The sequence below is a fragment of the Oculina patagonica genome, chromosome 4, assembly GCF_052425735.1.
Source record: "Oculina patagonica isolate OP01 chromosome 4, crgOcupat, whole genome shotgun sequence".
NCBI lineage: Eukaryota > Metazoa > Cnidaria > Anthozoa > Scleractinia > Oculinidae > Oculina > Oculina patagonica.
The window spans coordinates 56,270-72,837 of record NC_135761.1 but is presented as its reverse complement, the minus strand read 5'-3'; the positions used below and the strand labels follow the sequence as shown (position 1 = coordinate 72,837).

Genomic DNA, 16,568 nt, shown 5'->3' with positions numbered 1-16,568 from the left:
CATTCAGGTTTGAGAATCTCACCCAACTCTGTCAAAACAGTGCGTGCGTGCGCCAATGAGAAAACGCCGTATGGCAAAACTGAAATCCGAACAAATTAAAAAGCCAGGGTCAGGTGTTTTCCTCATATTCTAGAGATCGGAAATACTTTTGACGCGAATTTGAGTGATTGGTTTTAACACAGACAGCCGCTCCTAAAACCCCAGAAGTTTAATAACGCACATTAAATTCGCATTGTGACAAAGACTAATAATTGGAGCAGATGTTCAAAATAGTCGGATCACCTTATTCAAATTAGCTATTTTTCCTGTTTACTTTGTGACTCGGAAAAATTCAATGTGCATTTTTCATTTTTTTGCAATAAGAATCATCATTTTACACTATATAACTATAACAGAGAGCTTTCTTTACCATTCACAGTGGCTCTATTTAAACGATGAAGAAAGTGAACGGCACAAAATGATAATGGATACGAATGCAACAGATTCATACGAAGCATACTGGTGGCTGGCGCCCAAGTATTTCGAAGAACTCTCTTCGAGACCCAAATATCTGGTGACTGGTTGTAAATTGGGATCTTTACAAGAACGTTGTCGCTAAAAGAAAAACTCGTCTTTTAAATAATTGCCGACTATGTTTTAGTTATGGCGTTAGTTTCGATCCCGTATCCCGCGGGATTGGCAAAAATCACACTTGATCCAAGACGAGCTATGTGCTTCACGACTTTTTAGCAGCCCAAGTCTGCGCAAACGATTGCGACAATATTTATCGCCAGGAAAATTGGGTTTCCGATGGCTGTGATGTTCGTCTGCTATTGCAGAGTTTATAGCGGAGCTCGCACGGCGCCGCAGGCGCCGTGAGCGGAGCACCATAGGTAATGCGCGTAATGATTTTTGTCAAACCATGAAGGCGAAAAAATTTGGTTGCGTACGCGCGCGCCCCGCGCCTACAGACTCTTGGGGAGGGGGAGGGGAGTCCCAAGGCAGCCCAAGCGGGAGGGAGACAATCTGCCTCCTTGGTTAACCAGAAATGAGTGAGGTAAACGACTAAGATCTTTGATATTGGACATCCATTTTATGGTCAATTGACAGCTGTCAAAGCAAGGTATCCGCTGACCAGTATCACATGACCATATCGCGGGCTCAGGTTTAGAACTGGTCAAGGTCGCGTGTTTTTTGAAGTTGACCGCTGACCAAGTGATAGCATTGCTATTGGTCCGCGGGCGCAAGTACTTTTCCATGGTCAGTCCATTTAGATTTACATGAAGGACAAAGTGAACAACCCGGACCGTTTGTGAGCTGAACGAAGCACAAGGAGAAACCGAGCAGGAAAAAGAAATGTCTTAATTTGTAAATATTTCTCGGTCTACACCGTCTAAAGGTTTTACACATCATGGAAGTTATGGCAAACGATAAGGGCTTACAGGGAGACCCGAAAAAATGGCACAGGTGGAGAGCGAGCGAGTTTCTACCGTTTCTGCCGTTTCGTTTTTTCCGTTTCGCTGACCAACTCTAGGAAACTCAATTCACTGAAGTGAAGGAAAAAAGAAGTGTCAATTGCTACATGGAAGGAAAAGGCTGAAATAGACCTTCGCAGATAATTCAAAGGTCGGTGGTGCTGGAGTATAATTTATAGCTTACACATGTGCTACGCGGTTGGATAATAATACGAAAAACTGCCGCTTTGCCTCCGATTAATTGAGCTGGTTGAAAGCTTTGCCCTGCTGAATTGACAAGCATTCTCCGACTTCAAATATGAGGTAACAAACTTTGACTTTGCTGAATACACTATAAGTCCATGTTTTTTGTGAAAATCTGTAATTATATGCTTTATGAGTGAATTTGCGTCGGTTTAGTGGTTCTGGTTTACAGAACTTTATATTAAGTTGAATTGTTTATGAGCTTAATGACTTAAATGTTTTTATTCAAACTCCCAGCTAAACTATTTATTCTTATTTACTCGCTGTTGGAGTTCGTTTGAACGAATTTTTGGAGTCGTGGACGAATACGCCAAGAGATCGTTACGTTGCGAATTTCTTGCGTTGACACGTTTTTACCACACCTCAGCAGAGACAAAAAAAAAACTTAGTTTATTTCCACATAAAAGTATCTTAGTTAATTATTTTGAGTAATTTTATAAAACACAATTGTTCGCTGTACTTGTAATTCATGCCATTTTAGACACTGTATGCAGCTGTGTATGCAAACTTTAATACATTGACTATCATTATGACAGTGTTGAATGTGTATCTTTGAAAATATTGTCAATATTACTGTTAGGAGAAAAGCTTTTATGATGTGGCAATGTTTTTTCTATACAGGTAAGTTAACAAGAAATCCCCAAGTAGAAAAGCTAAATATCCCATTGTAGGAAGGAAGGGTTACTACACTGAGTGTATAAACGAAAGAGGCTAATATTATTATATTTGATGAGATCCATTAAATAAGACAGATTTTTTTATAAATTCTTTTTATAAACAGGGCCATTAATTAGAGCTAGTGTGGTGGTTTTTAATAGATTATTATGTCAATCCTTCTTTTAGCTAGTGTTATGTTCTGCCATTAAGCCGCAATGAATGAAGAATACCTACAGTCAAGTTTTGTTGAACTTGGTATAGAATGCTCTGTGCAAAGTGGACATCAGCAAAGTAAATCAGGTATCTAGTTTTATATTTTAGTTATAATTGAAATATTTATTTTTTTTTATTCAGTTTCGTCCTTTTTTTACCCAGCTGCTTTAATCTGCATTTGGTTGCTGCTGATCTTCTTACTTTGTGAAATATTTTGCATTCATTATTCAACTCCTTAATGGAGGTTGCCAATTCACCGAGTTAAGATTTCGAGTTGGATTTCGAGTTAGGATTTCGAGTTGGATCTACGAGTTGGATTTTCGAGTTGGATTTCGAGTTAAGATTTCGAGTTGGATTTCGAGTTGGATTTCGAGTTGGATTTTCGAGTTGGATTTCAAGTTAGGATTTCGAGTTGGATTTTTGAGTTGCTTACCGTACTAAGCACTCCGTTAGCCTACTATACACGCCGGTTAGCCTACTATGCACTCCGGTTAGCCTACTATACACTCCGGTTAGCCTACTATGCACTCCGGTTAGCCTACTACACACTCCTGTTAGCCTACTATTCACTTCGGTTAGCCTTCTATGCACTCCGGTTAGCCTGTTTACGGTTAGCTTTCAATAATTGTAATGGGTTTTGCTTTGTCAAAAAAAATCCAACTCGAAATCCTAACTCGAAAATCCAACTCGAAAATCCAACTCGAAATCCAACTCGAAATCCTAACTCGGGAGTTAGTTTGTCTCTCCTCAATGACATTCAAAACAACTACAATGTATTAGTAGACAATTTAAATAAATAATATTTCACTAAAAGTATGTTTTCATGAAATGTCTAGATCTTGTACCAGAAAATATCTATACCCTAGCCTCACTGTGGAAGGTTAAATGGTTTGAATGTCACCTCCCCTCACAAACTCCTTTTAAAATTCCAATGTGTGGTTATGGCAGATATCCAGCTCATCCTCAGTGTATGAACCAGTGAAACAAGGCATGAAAGAACAACATGGAGCAGGAAAACAATAGCTCCAAAACAAACAAATATTTCACAGGTTCTTACACCAAGGAAAACCCAAATATTCAGATCCATCCCATGTAAGGTAAATGGAAGTTCCAAAAGGGCTAGGGGGAGGGGGGGGGGTTGTTTAAAGGCCAAACCTTTTAATTAAGAGGGGGTGTTAGGGTTTGCAGTGATGCTTTGAGTTTATTAAAATATTTAGTCGACTTCGCAGTTATCAGTAAAAAAATAGTCTGTGCTGATACATCTCTGTTAAATATCTAATGGATCCTTTTGCATCCAGTGGTTTGGCTTCTGTTAAACAAGCTCGAGTTAAGTGTTTTCGTTGTTTTATAAATTATTGATATTGATGCCAATAAATCAATTTTAATTTAATCTGTGGCATTTGACTTTTTTCAGGGTTAACATGAGTTGCAGAGTTTGCAGCGCCACAGCCACAAAAACAGACAAGGACAAGGACATAAATAGAAAACAGAAAAGATTAAATCCAACTCGATGTTTGGATGTCGTCATGATGCTATTTTTAAGAGACTAGTAAATTACATGTAAATTAAAATCAAGAAAAGCTGCAAATAAGCAAAATTTGTATTTCAAATGTTAACCTAAATGGTGGTAGTTTACAATTGCTATTTTCAATGTTTTGACTAGTAAGAAACCACATGTGACCAAGCTAAAATCTGTTTGGCCAGTTAACATGACCTGCAAGTGTTCTTGGAAATGTTTTGAGCCCTCAACTACACAGGACTTACATGTAGTTGTCTAATTATATGATAAGATCTTTGGTTGACCTTGGGGGAGGTAATGGAGTTACAAAGCAATGTAATTATTTGAATTTGGATTGGTTATGCTGAAACTGGTGGTACTGTAATTCTAAAGTATAGGTGAGTTTAAAACCGTTATTGCAAGCAATATGCATTACCAATTTCATTCTCATGTACTATATGCTGTGTACAATTTATAAGAACAGCTATATTTTTAAAATAAGTGAAATATTCTAAAGCCAGATAAAATTTGCAGTATCCATAAGGTACCATGTAGCAACCAAATTGTGACTCACTTGCTTACTTTGTGAACTCCATGACGAATGAGCAACATGACTCCATAAAAATGTGGACAATAATACAAACAAATTTTTAAAAGAGTAGTCAAAGTATTGATGTTATATTTTTTCTTGCATAGTTTTATACACAAGCAAACATGATTCTATTTTTTTTTCTGCGTAATCAAATAACAAAACTGAGTTTGAGACTCGCAAACAATATTCTAGCTTCCCAGAATTTTTGCTTTTTTTTCTGTAAGTGAAGTGAAACCCCTTAAGAGGAAGGGGAGTCAAAAGACATGTAAAAGTAAATAAGGTGCTATCATCTTATTTTTTTTTTTTTTTTTTTTTTTTGGGGGGGGGGGGGTTGGGGATGGGGTGACCCTATTCGGTGGAATGACAGAATGTCACTTCTTTGTTTCCGGAGTTAGGTTCACCCCTGTTTGCTCGCAGTTAGCTTTATTCATCCGGTTTCCTTGCGGTTAGCTTTCACTCTAGTTTGCTTGTGGTTAGCTTGGTTTGGGCAATATGCTGTAAACCCTTAGCTACAACCTCTGCCATTTCCATTCAAAATTTAAATATAGGCAAATAGTGAAAATAAAAATAAATGAGTGAATTAAAAAATTAAAATCAACCTTATTATAAATGTAGATGTTTGTTATTTCCTTTATACTCTAAATGTTAAGTGATTTTCTTTCTTTTAAAGCTGGTAAAGCAACAACAAAAATGCCTAATTTACCATGTGATATGCCTATCTACCCCGACATGCAGCCCTACTCCTCCCTCCTTTTTTCTACACGAAGGTAACATAATTGCCCGTTTTGCAACATAATTTCCCATCCAGACTTCTTAATGCTGTCGGTGGAATTATAACGTTTTGATTGATTTTGTTTGTTCTCTTATTTGGTGTTGCTGTACACGGTACCCGGAGGGGGGGGGAGAGGGGGGATGGTACTCCCATATAAGAGCTATACGGGTATGTGCCGCTCAACAGGGTATGCTTTTTGCCTCTCTGACTCTGAAACAGACTGTATACAAATCACCCTTTTGACTCTGGAACAGGGTTGATTGTTTTCCCAGAATCCTGATTAAACACTATCAAGTATAGCTATGAAACTCCGCTCCTTTCATCGCTTTATCTCTTAGCCACAGACGAAGTCAAGTGAGCGCTTTGTGATGTACGCTAGTGTTTTTATATCTATCTTCATATATTTCCATTGTGGATATTGCTGGAACAGGGTACCTACTTTGCAGTGTTTGACTGGAACAGGGTCACAAATTGAACCTTTTGTCTCTGGAACAGGTCCAGAGTCTCAGCAACTCAGCGGCACACCCCCATAATAAATTTTAGGGAGTACCCCCCACCCCCCACCCCCCGGACACAGTAAAAAAGAAATAAGGAACAATATTAATTATTATTTATTAAAAAAATAAAACGAATAAAAAATTCTTAGCCTTAAAGTTGTACAATGGCCAGAATTCAGAGTCCAATAAATGCAAAATAATTAACTGGGGAGCTCCGCTTTTAGGCTTGACTAAATCTATATATTATGTTAATTCGAAACAGGTCTTGTCGCGTTTCCGCGCAATCCGCACATGCACCAATAGGCCACCCGAACTCTACAGCCTTGCGAATCAAAGAAGTAATAACTGCATGTCGAAGTTTCCTTCGAGCGACCTCATGGTATCTGTTTATTATTCTATGTACGTTTGCCTCTTTTCCAAGTAAGAATTAGTGTTCCGTTTGTAAGGTGTTTTAGTTGAAAAGTGGAATCGAAATATATGGGGAAAGAATGAACTTGTTGCGGAATGAAAGTTATTCCGGAAGATTTGAGGACCGCGCGAAATTTGTGACTAAATAGTAGAGGCCACGTCGTTCCCAGGATCTGCTCCCTGTTTTCGCTTTAGGGGGGGGGGGGGGGGGGAGAGGAGACCTTAAGAACGAGGTTGTAGTGCGAGAGAATCATGTTGCGGAGAGAAATAATTGTAGTAAAGCTTTTTGATTGTGAAAAAAGTTGTATTATTTTTCGTTGTAACAAGTTTGTGCAAAGGTCACATATACGAAAACAGCCTAAGTCTGTCCAAATGTATCGTAGCCTGTTGTTGGGTTTCATCGAGTGTGGGGTGCAGGGCCCAGAAGAGGGGTAAAAAATGCGTTTCTTTTTAGGCCTGGTCCTTTTCTTTGTGGCAGAATAAACTATTGGAACATGTGGAAGAGACTACTTTTACCAGCATTATGATTCGAAATTATCAATGAAAAGCTGTGTTGGGTCAGTGCCTTGTGTCACTTTGTTATTGTTATTAAGTACTTGGTTCAGAAAAAAAAGGTAAAGTGAATTAAACTTATAAATATAAACGTGATTGAAACTGCTTAAATATTTTTTTTCATGGCAGCCTGACATTGACAACATGATACAGGGTAGGTTAGTAAGGGTATCATTGTTGAGTCCAGGAGGGGATTCCCCTGTAGACAGAGAGATGACAGCATAAACGTTTTCAAACTTTTATTGTGAATTATAAACATGTTTACTTGACATGACTTCTTCTATTGGAAGATTGGATAACTAACATTAACGTAACGTGAATAAACTAACCGTGACTAAATTAGTTCTACATGAAATTCTAAAAGTGAATTTCAGAAAGAATTTGTTAGCGCACATTGTACTTAGGACTGGAACAGGTAGGCGACTTAACTTCTTATAACTAAACAATTGACAGTGTTAGTTTCTTTCAGTTTTGAGGTGAAAGTATAAACCTTAGCTTCGTTAAAGTAGTTCTACTAAATCTACGAAATTGTGTTGAAAGTTAATTTCGGAAACAATCTGTCATTGCAAATTGAAGTGGAACAGGTAGTAGGCAACTCAACTCCTGACGTGAAAAGTATCCACATCTGACATCAGTCAATACAATTGACAAAGTTAGTTTCTTTCTTTCCCCGAGGTGAAAGTATGAACTTAGCTTAGTTAAAGTAGGTCTACTCGAAATTGTGCTGAAAGTAAATTTCATAAACAATCTGTCATTGGAAATTGAACTGGAACAGGTAGTAGGCAACTCAACTCCTGACGTGAAAACTATCGATGTTAATCGATACAATTGACAGTGTTAGTTTATTTCGCTCTCGAGGTGACACTATAAACTAAGCTTAGTTAAAGTAGTTCTACTCGAAATTGTGCTGAAAGTAAATTTCATAAACAATCTGTCATTGGAAATTGAACTGGAACAGGTAGTAGGCAACTCAACTCCTGACGTGAAAACTATCGATGTTAATGGATACAATTGAGTGTTAGTTTGTTTCGCTCTCGAGGTGACACTATAAAGTAAGCTTAGTTAAAGTAGGTCTACTCGAAATTGTGCTGAAAGTAAATTTCATAAACAATCTGTCATTGGAAATTGAACTGGAACAGGTAGGCAACTCAACTCCTGATGTGAAAACTATCGATGTTATTCGATACAATTGACAGTGTTAGTTTGTTTCGCTCTCGAGGTGACACTATAAACTTAGCTTAATTAAAGTAGTTCTACTCAAAGTTGTGCTAAATGTTAATTTCCGAAACAACTTGGGATTGCACATTGTATTTCAGTCTTAAATGTTGTAGCATAAGCAGTTTCTTAGCAATCTCACCTTCTCCAAGTGAGTTAATATCACCATCAAGGATCGTCGACAACACGTCCTTCCTGATCAACAATCGAAGAGTTTGGCCATCTGCTTGAGGAACCACAATCTTTGCCATGATGCTTCGTTCGCATTGGGAGAGTCGCATGCTGTGTCCACAGCGATCACATTGCACAATGTTCTCCGAGGTAACTTGAACTAGTTTTCTAGTACAGTTGACGCATTTGCTGAAGTGTTCCACTTTCTCAACGGAGAGAATGCTGTCAATCTCAAGAACTTCTTCGCCTAGAGTACGAGCCTCGTCACGATCTTGAACAGCAATTCCACTGAAGGATTCGTCTTCTACAACAGTGACCCGCGTGTTTACTGTAGTGGAAATCTTCTTTTGTCCAGACCAAACACGAATGCCCACAGGACTAAGGCGGTAGACATGACCCAGTCTCAATTGTCTAATATTTGTGTCCCATACGTCCAGACGAATAGATCCAGTGGTATCGGCCAACAAAGCTTCGCATACATCAATAGTGGTCGGCACATTTTGTCCTTTGCGCTGTACAGTATGTGGGGATCCAAGGTTGATTATCTTTCCCACCATTTCGACCTCATCCCATTCTTCGCAGGTGGCAATTGCTTCCGATACTGTAACTCTTTCGTAGCGGCACGCGGCGGTGTTGGTAAACTGGAAAGCGTACTCAGACGGTTTAGGAACTGAAACATGCGTCATATCATTGATAATGATTTTCTTTTTATCTTCAGTATACGTGTACTTCTGGAGCTTAATCGGTGTACGGCACTTCTCACTTTCCTCGAAGAGGGAGCGTTTGTGTGATGAGTATAAAAGCGCTTCCTGCTTTATTTCATTGGAGGTTTGTAGGCTGACTGTTGCGTAGTCGAAAGTATTGCTCCTGTTTCTTTTAGGAGGGCTTACGCTGTGAACGTAAGCTACGATAGGTGCGTTTTTTTTGGTGTCGCATCTGACCGCTGGTTTGGCATTAGTGGCAACGTTCGAAGAAATATTTTCTTCAACGCATCTGTCCGTTGGTTTGGAACTACTGGGAACGTCTTGAGACGAGTTTGGATTTTCTTGGACGCAACGGTTTGCTGGTTTTGCATTAACGGCAACGTTTGCGGACGATTGGACGACAGACGGGATTGTTGTTTTTGAAGCCGTTTTTTTCTGGTCCTTCTTACTTCCCGACTTCCCAGACATATTGACCGCACGTATTTAGCTCAGAGTGATTTGCAAGTGTTGCAAAATTTGCTTTTTATACTGACAAGTGATGACAAGTCGGATCGAAAATTACAATTGCTGATTGGCTGAAATTCTCGTTTGATTATTGGCTAGTTAGACTAGCTGTTTCCACTGCGGTCCGTTGAAAGCAAGAGTGACTCCGAGGAAAACAAATATTTTCAAGCTTTTTTTCAAGTGCGTAAGCCAGTTAGGCTTTTGTACATTATGCTAGCATTTTTTCAAGCATTTAAGTGAGGCAAAAGCATTGAGCATTATTCGAGCATTTTAGTGGCATTTTCCCGGAAAATTGATTTTTTTCCCGAGAAAATAAAAAATAAATTAATTTTTTTAGAGAAAATGAAGACTAAAACTCAAAATTCAACTACAAATAACTTTCTAGAGATAGTCAAATACTTTCTGTACTTAGCCTCGTAGATGATTTCGAGGATTATGTTGTTTTGGCTGTATTTATGAACTTGTATACGTTGTTGTTGTTACTTACACACTTGTACGTTTTTGTAAGTGTTAACAGTTTTTTCAAAGGTTTTAACCTGTTTGTATAATGAGCATTATCCGAGCATTTTAGTGACTTTTTTGAGGGAGACTGAGCATTTTAGTGGGAAAAATGGAGCATTAAGGTGGAGCATTTTAGTGGGGAAACAAAAGCATAATGTACAAAAGCCTAAAGCCAGTCCCGGGAAGTCAGTGTGCGTAAAACAGTTTTGAAAAATAAGAATTTCGTCTACATGGGCTCAATTTTGTGCGCTTTAATGTGTTGCATGTAAACTGGCAACTGCGCTCCGTAGGAGGACCTGGTCGCTCGTGTCATGGACTCCTCTTTTCGTTCTCCTTATATTTTCACAAAAGTAGGGTTTTAAACTTTGCGGAAAGTCGAATCACGACATGCTAATCATAAGTCAATAATAATAATAAAAGGCACGGACTGCATGAAGGAACAATACAATGACTTTCCAGTGTAGGAAGGACATTGCCACCAACGTTTGTAAATCTCAGACAGACGAGTGAGAGAATTGATCATGTTCCATTTTTATAGATCTTGTGATGGTACCTTTGAGAACATATCAAAGGAACCAAATTTAAATTTCAGTTTCAAATTCAATCAAATCTACAGGAAAACGACTGAACGATTTGAAGATAGATGTATATAAAAGAGTTGAGAGACTAAAATCTCTGTGCAAAGTGCTGTGAATTGTTTGTTGACACGCTTATATTTGCTTAAAGGGTAAGAAGGGTGGTGATGTGGGTTCCAGCAGGGAGCCCAAAAAGGGTCAGTATTTCATTCATGCAGTCATGTAATCAGAAGTAAAGGACAGCTGTGAGTTACATTCTAATTGGATTAAATCTGGTTGAAATTTTAAATGAAAACAGGTCACTCTTTAGGGCTCCTTGCTGTGATATAATTTGTTCCCCAAATAGCATGTTTAAGGATGGTGTTGTTCATTTATTTATTTGTATAGTTTTAACAAAATGTATGATACTGAAATTTAGTAGAGTGAAATGAATATTGTTTGCAGGGCAGTTGCCAAGGGTTGGCTGCCGGCTAATTTCACCAGCTGAAAAGAACTTAAATCTGGCTGAAATTTCCCATGAAAACAGAGTTAGGTAAACTTTTAGAGCTGTCCAAGCCAGAAAAGTCAACTGGGCTTGTTGATGAGCTGGCTTGGTGCCTTCTTAGCTACATTCCTTTGTTTGCAACTGTACTAAACAGTCTGGAAAGATGCCGCAACTGTGTAATAATGTTTCTTGATTGTCTCTTATGATACAGCTGACAGTAAGTGATCCATGCTGACTGTATAATTTCTGACGTAAGATCCATTCAGTAAGTGAAAAGCACAAAATCATCAACATACAATAACAAAGACAGTGCAAGCAGCAGAATTTAGGAGGTAAAGTTGATGCATCCAGTCATAACTGTGCATTGTAATTAAATCAGGAGATGTTTGGCGTTTACTGAAGAATGTTACTGCTAGATGGTGTTTCCTGTGTTGTTTGAATATATTAGCTGAAAATGGTTGTGAGGAATGTGACGTTGGTTACATGTTGTAATCACAGAGCAATGCCAGTAAGTTGCAACCAGTTTCAATGTTGTGGGCAGTATCACATAAAACAGTGGCTCTTTAAAAAGTGCTGAATGGCCATTGTGAAGCAAGTACATCTAGAACATCATATGGCAGCCAGTGGATGCTTTCAATGATGTATCTTTGAACTTCTTTTCTAAAAAAGAAAAAAGTGGGAATCAATAAGTTGCTTAAACATATTAATAATCATCAGTAAAAAAATAATTGTTTTAACAATAATCTATACAAGACTGCAACCCTCCAAGTTAAGACCATTTTAGTCGCCATGGCGACTAAAATTTGGGGCTGGCTATTGAATTGGAACCAAAGTCTTTAGCCTGGTGACTAAAATTGAGAAGAAGGATTGAAAGCGTGAGCTTAATTTAACGACTAGAATTTTTCACTGGCGACCAAACCTGAGCAGTTGGTGGCCAAATGGCCACTAAGGAAAAAAATAAACTTGGAGGGTTGAAGAGGCACTAATTTTTGATTAATTTTTATACATAATATTATTGTTTACACTGGATGTCAACATCAATTATTATTAGCACAAAGTCATTGTCCTGCAGAGCTGAAAGTGAAAGAGAACAGGAAATAACCATTTGTACTTACCTAATAAGTACAGTTGCAGAAAGCCAGGAGGCATTGTGACCCTTTGAAGGGTCACAAGGAGTTAAAAGAGGATCCTTACATGTACATGTAAAACTATTTGTTTAGATACTGAGAGTGACTGACAAGAACTGTAACAATGAAACTTACATGTAATTAAATATTGATACTTTTTCCCTAACAGACTGACTTTTTCAAACAAAGCAAGCTAATGTTGAAATAGTGTGTTCTCTAGCTGATTACTTGTTATTTTTTTGAATTCTTATCACTTGTCTTAACTTGACACTGTGCTGATTATGCATGAAGAAATAAAATGTTGATCATTCCTGTTAATCAAACTGCTTAGACGATGATGATGTCAGAAGAAAAAGTGTTAAGAAATGTTATCTATATGTACTTGAACATGTACCTGAAGAAATATACATATATGTATCTGTTTGTCATAAACTGGAAGAAATTATCTCTACAAAATAAAGAATTGTAGGTCACTAACATTACAGATTCTTGTAATTTTACTGTTAAATGTACATTATTTACAAAGCTGTCAAGGACATAAAGATTGGCTTATGGTCACTGTAGTAAGACTCTAGTGCACCTGCTGATTGCACAAGCTCTGGTACATTTGTATAGATGTGATCTATCTGTGTGCGGTAGTCAGTAGTATACTGGTTAATCAACTGTGTGTATCCTTTGTTTGTTATGAGAAATGCTTTAAGAGCTTTTTGTTCTGCACCGTCTTGCATCAGATTAACGTTGAAATCTCCAAGAAGTACAGTAGGAATTGTAGGTTCTGTTAATACTGAGTCATGAAGATGACTAAGGGCTTCAATCAAGTGTAAAATTCTAACAGTTTTTGAGCGGTAGATGCCTACAATGTGAAAATTTGCAAATGGATGGCTAAGAACTGTTACAGTAATTTCTACATTATTCATATTAAATCTGTATGGAATTTTAGTACAGTTCAAATCATTTTTAATATACACAGCAGTTCCATAGGAAGTTCTGATGTTAGACTGATTGAAGTCATTTCTGTAAATATTAAATCCAGGTAACTCATATGTGTCATCTCTATCTGAGAGGCAAAGTTTTGTTTCAACAAAAATGTTAACATCAGCTTTTTGAATGTTGTAATCACTTTGTACATCATGAATATGTAAGTGGAGGGATCTAACATTCTGAAACAAGATTGTTTTTGTTTGGGGTGAATGTATATTAACCTGCAAGATTGCTAAAGGCTTCAGGCTTGCCTCTGTTCTCAGTCTATTCATTTCATTTTTAACTTTCTCGCTGACCTTAATTTTTTTCTCATTCAAATTGAGAACATGTAGTGAAGAACTGTTTCGTACTCGGCTCAGGCCAACATAATGCATGTGCTCTCTTGTCGACGTTGGAAAATCAACAACTACTTCATTTAGTGTATCTCCTTGACAACGGTGAATAGTCTTGGCAGCAGCAGGTCTAAGTGGAAATTGACGTCGAAGAATTTGTACTTTACTTTTTTTATTAATTTGGAATTGTTTTGTAACTTCTAAAATTGGTGTCCAATTTTTATTTTTGTCTGTGTTGTACAAATGTGCATGTTCTTTGCGCCATTTTCTGCCTATTTCAAGATGTGGAAATGATACCCAAATAATACTTGGTCTGGTTGAATTGTCAACTCTGTAGTCTATGTTCTCTATGACACACTCTGCACCATTTGTTAGTCCATCAGTAACATCAATATTAGTTGTCAAGTCATATTTTGCCTCAGTTGCTACTGATACAAGTGAATATAAACCCATTGTCTTTGTTGCATCATCTGGGATTTTATTTTTTATTTGTTTCTTGAGATCATCAGAAATATCTCCAATTATAATGTCCACAGCTTTAATCTGAGCTTTGTCAGTTCTGGATAGAGTATACAGAGCATTATTGTGGGCATCTACTGATGCATTTGTAGTAAATAAATGTGTTGTGTTGGTTGGATAATTATCATTTTCTGGTGTTACATTCAGCAGTCTTTGTTTTAAAATGGCTATATCATCATCAGAATGTTTTCCCTCTCTTAAGCGATTAAGTAGCTCTGCAAATTGTTTGTCATCTTTTTGTCTCATGATTTCTGTTAATTCGAAGAGGGTGAAGTATTCAGCCCAAATGTTAGTTGCGAAAGCATTATAGCCAGATTCAGAATTTTCAAAGATCCACTTATCAAAAACTGGCTTTAACTGGAAAAGATCTCCAACAGTTATCATACTTATCCCACCAAATGGTTCCTTGGTTCCCATTATTTGTTGCAATCTTAAATTCAAAAAGTTGAACATACCACTTCCAACCATAGAGATCTCATCAATAAATATAACATTAAGTTTCTTTAGTTGGGTTCTTATAGTATTCAGTCTGTCACTATCCAGTGCACAATATTCAAAACCTCTGTTGGCAGGTATTGTAAAAGCAGAGTGTAATGTGTTACCTTTTATGTTGAAGGCTGCTTTACCAGTGGGGGCTGTTTTTACAACTTTAACATCATCTGGATTTTCACCTGCAACAGTGTTCAGATATCTTATCAGTGCTTCATACAATGCATTGGTGACAGTACTTTTGCCAACTCCAGCACCTCCACTTAAGAACAACCTGAGGGGGTCATCTTTAGTTTTCACTGAATGTAGGACATGATAAAAAAACTGTCTTTGTTTTTCATTTAAAGAGCGTACAAGTGCATAATAATCCTCGTCAGACATGCGCCTTATAAGGAGCCGTTCATCATCATTATTTCTGGGGAAAATGCCAATATCATCAAGCAAATCATACTGACTATGCTGCTTATTTTTTCCAGGGTCAAAGCAACCAAATAATTCACTAGGTTTCTGTTTAACAGCACAGTCCTGCTTATTTATATGCTCTGCATTTGGAGCAACATTATCAAAGTTGTCATATTCAGCATTATTCATATCGTCCATTGCTTTATCAAGTATCTCTGAATGGTATTCATATTGGCGCCTATTGCAGACAAGGTCTTCCTTAATCTGTTCAAACCGTTCTTGATATGTTTGACAGTCTTTTATCAAATCACTACTTTCCTTCCGCCATGATGTATAAAGCATTAGTTGCTCTCTATAATGGTTTTCTGGGTCTTTATCTTTATGGTACCTGACAGAGCGGATTATTTTAGGTTTTTTTCTTTTTACGAGTTTCATACCTCCTTTTAGTTTGTATTCATTTGGTTTACATTCAGACTCAATGACTTTTATACTGTCAGGGTCATCATCAGTGTTGTCCTCAAAATTAGTTTCTGGTAGAAAATCATCAGTGCCTGTGTATGATGGCTCATTTCGAACACTAGTGCTATCACCTTCTTTATCTTTAACACAGTTAAACCATGCAACAAAGTCAGCCAAGCACAAATTTTCTAATTGTTTTGGTCTTCTTTGATAACGTTTAATGATATTGTCAGATTCTATGTCAGTCGAGTTGTCAGGCAACTCTTTGAGCTTATCCAATTTCTTTAACAAGAATGCCCTTTCATCTGGCGGTGAGGTGCTGATAAATTGAAAATCTCGTGAGGATCTTCTCAATGGCATTTGTAATACAAGATACACAGCTTCTTGAGCACTAATTTCAACTGCATTTAGAAATTTGTTTCCAATCTGCCTTACTCTATTCGTGATATCTTTATTGCCAGATTTAGCTTCTTCAGATGCTTTTTCTAGAAGTTTGCTCATACCTCTTTGCCCTTTTGTAATATAAGACAGTATATATGTAGCACACGCATACGGATCTAGTACATATTGCATGTCCATGTTTGCTCGCCAAGCTTTAAGTAAATGATTGTTGTAACTGTTGATCCTTATTTCTGATGGCATCCTTTTTAAAAATAATGTGTCACGTTTTAATGTATATCTTATAGCTAAGATATAACTTTCTTCAGTCAATTGTAATTTGTTGAGAAAATTTTCAAAACTGATATCTTCACCATATTTCATGTTGTCAAGAACTTCTTTTATTTTTTCAGCATTTTCTTTTATCTGATTTTCGTTCTCTTCATCTAAGCAGGAGTTTTCAAGAGGTGTTAAAATCACTGTCTTTGGCATAGGAGGCAATGGAAAGTTAAATCTACATATCTTATGCCCTGCCTTCTTACATGTCTTGGCATGCCTGTGCATTTGTAAGTTTACAAGCTCTTCCATTTCACTGGACGTTTCTGGTTTGTGACAAGTAACATACTTATCAACAAAGCTGACAATTTCTTGATTAGAACTTTTTTCATATTGAGGGGCTTTCTTCACCCAAAATAAACCATGGATATGTGGGCTTCCTCTTTGCTGAAATTCAACTCTGTAAAAATAATCAGCTATTTCTCCTATTGGCATTGCACTGCTCTTTAAGACATCTCGAATAAATAACTGAACCATATGCTCAAAGTTTCTTGCGCAAGTCACC

General features: G+C 37.4%; 1 protein-coding gene and 1 long non-coding RNA gene across 2 annotated transcripts; one reads left to right on the top strand and one right to left on the bottom strand.

Moving 5' to 3' along the window:
* The first annotated feature begins 1,120 nt into the window (after positions 1-1,120).
* Positions 1,121-4,137, top strand: LOC144652039 (uncharacterized). Its single transcript, XR_013570441.1, has 3 exons — positions 1,121-1,757; positions 2,541-2,654; positions 3,982-4,137. It is a non-coding gene; the product is annotated as an uncharacterized LOC144652039 (long non-coding RNA).
* A 7,452-nt stretch (positions 4,138-11,589) lies between these two features.
* On the bottom strand, positions 11,590-15,928 carry LOC144648982 (uncharacterized). Its single transcript, XM_078508432.1, has 3 exons — positions 15,205-15,928; positions 14,602-15,030; positions 11,590-11,700 (listed from the first exon to the last, which is right to left on the bottom strand). The coding sequence occupies exons 1-3, from the start codon at positions 15,926-15,928 to the stop codon at positions 11,642-11,644; spliced, it is 1,212 nt and encodes a 403-aa protein (XP_078364558.1). The 3' UTR covers positions 11,590-11,641.
* Positions 15,929-16,568: the final 640 nt, after the last annotated feature.

Bases quoted from the DNA above. Each gene is read 5' to 3' on its own strand.
- LOC144648982 (XM_078508432.1), bottom strand. From the start codon at position 15,928: ATGGACATGCAATATGTACTAGATCCGTATGCGTGTGCTACATATATA. The intron at 15,031-15,204 runs GTAGTGATTTGA...CTCCAAATGCAG, and splicing joins TACATCATGGCGGAAGGAAA to AGCATATAAATAAGCAGGAC. The intron at 11,701-14,601 runs GTAACACATTAC...TTTCTTTTTTAG, and splicing joins AGCAGCCTTCAACATAAAAG to AAAAGAAGTTCAAAGATACA.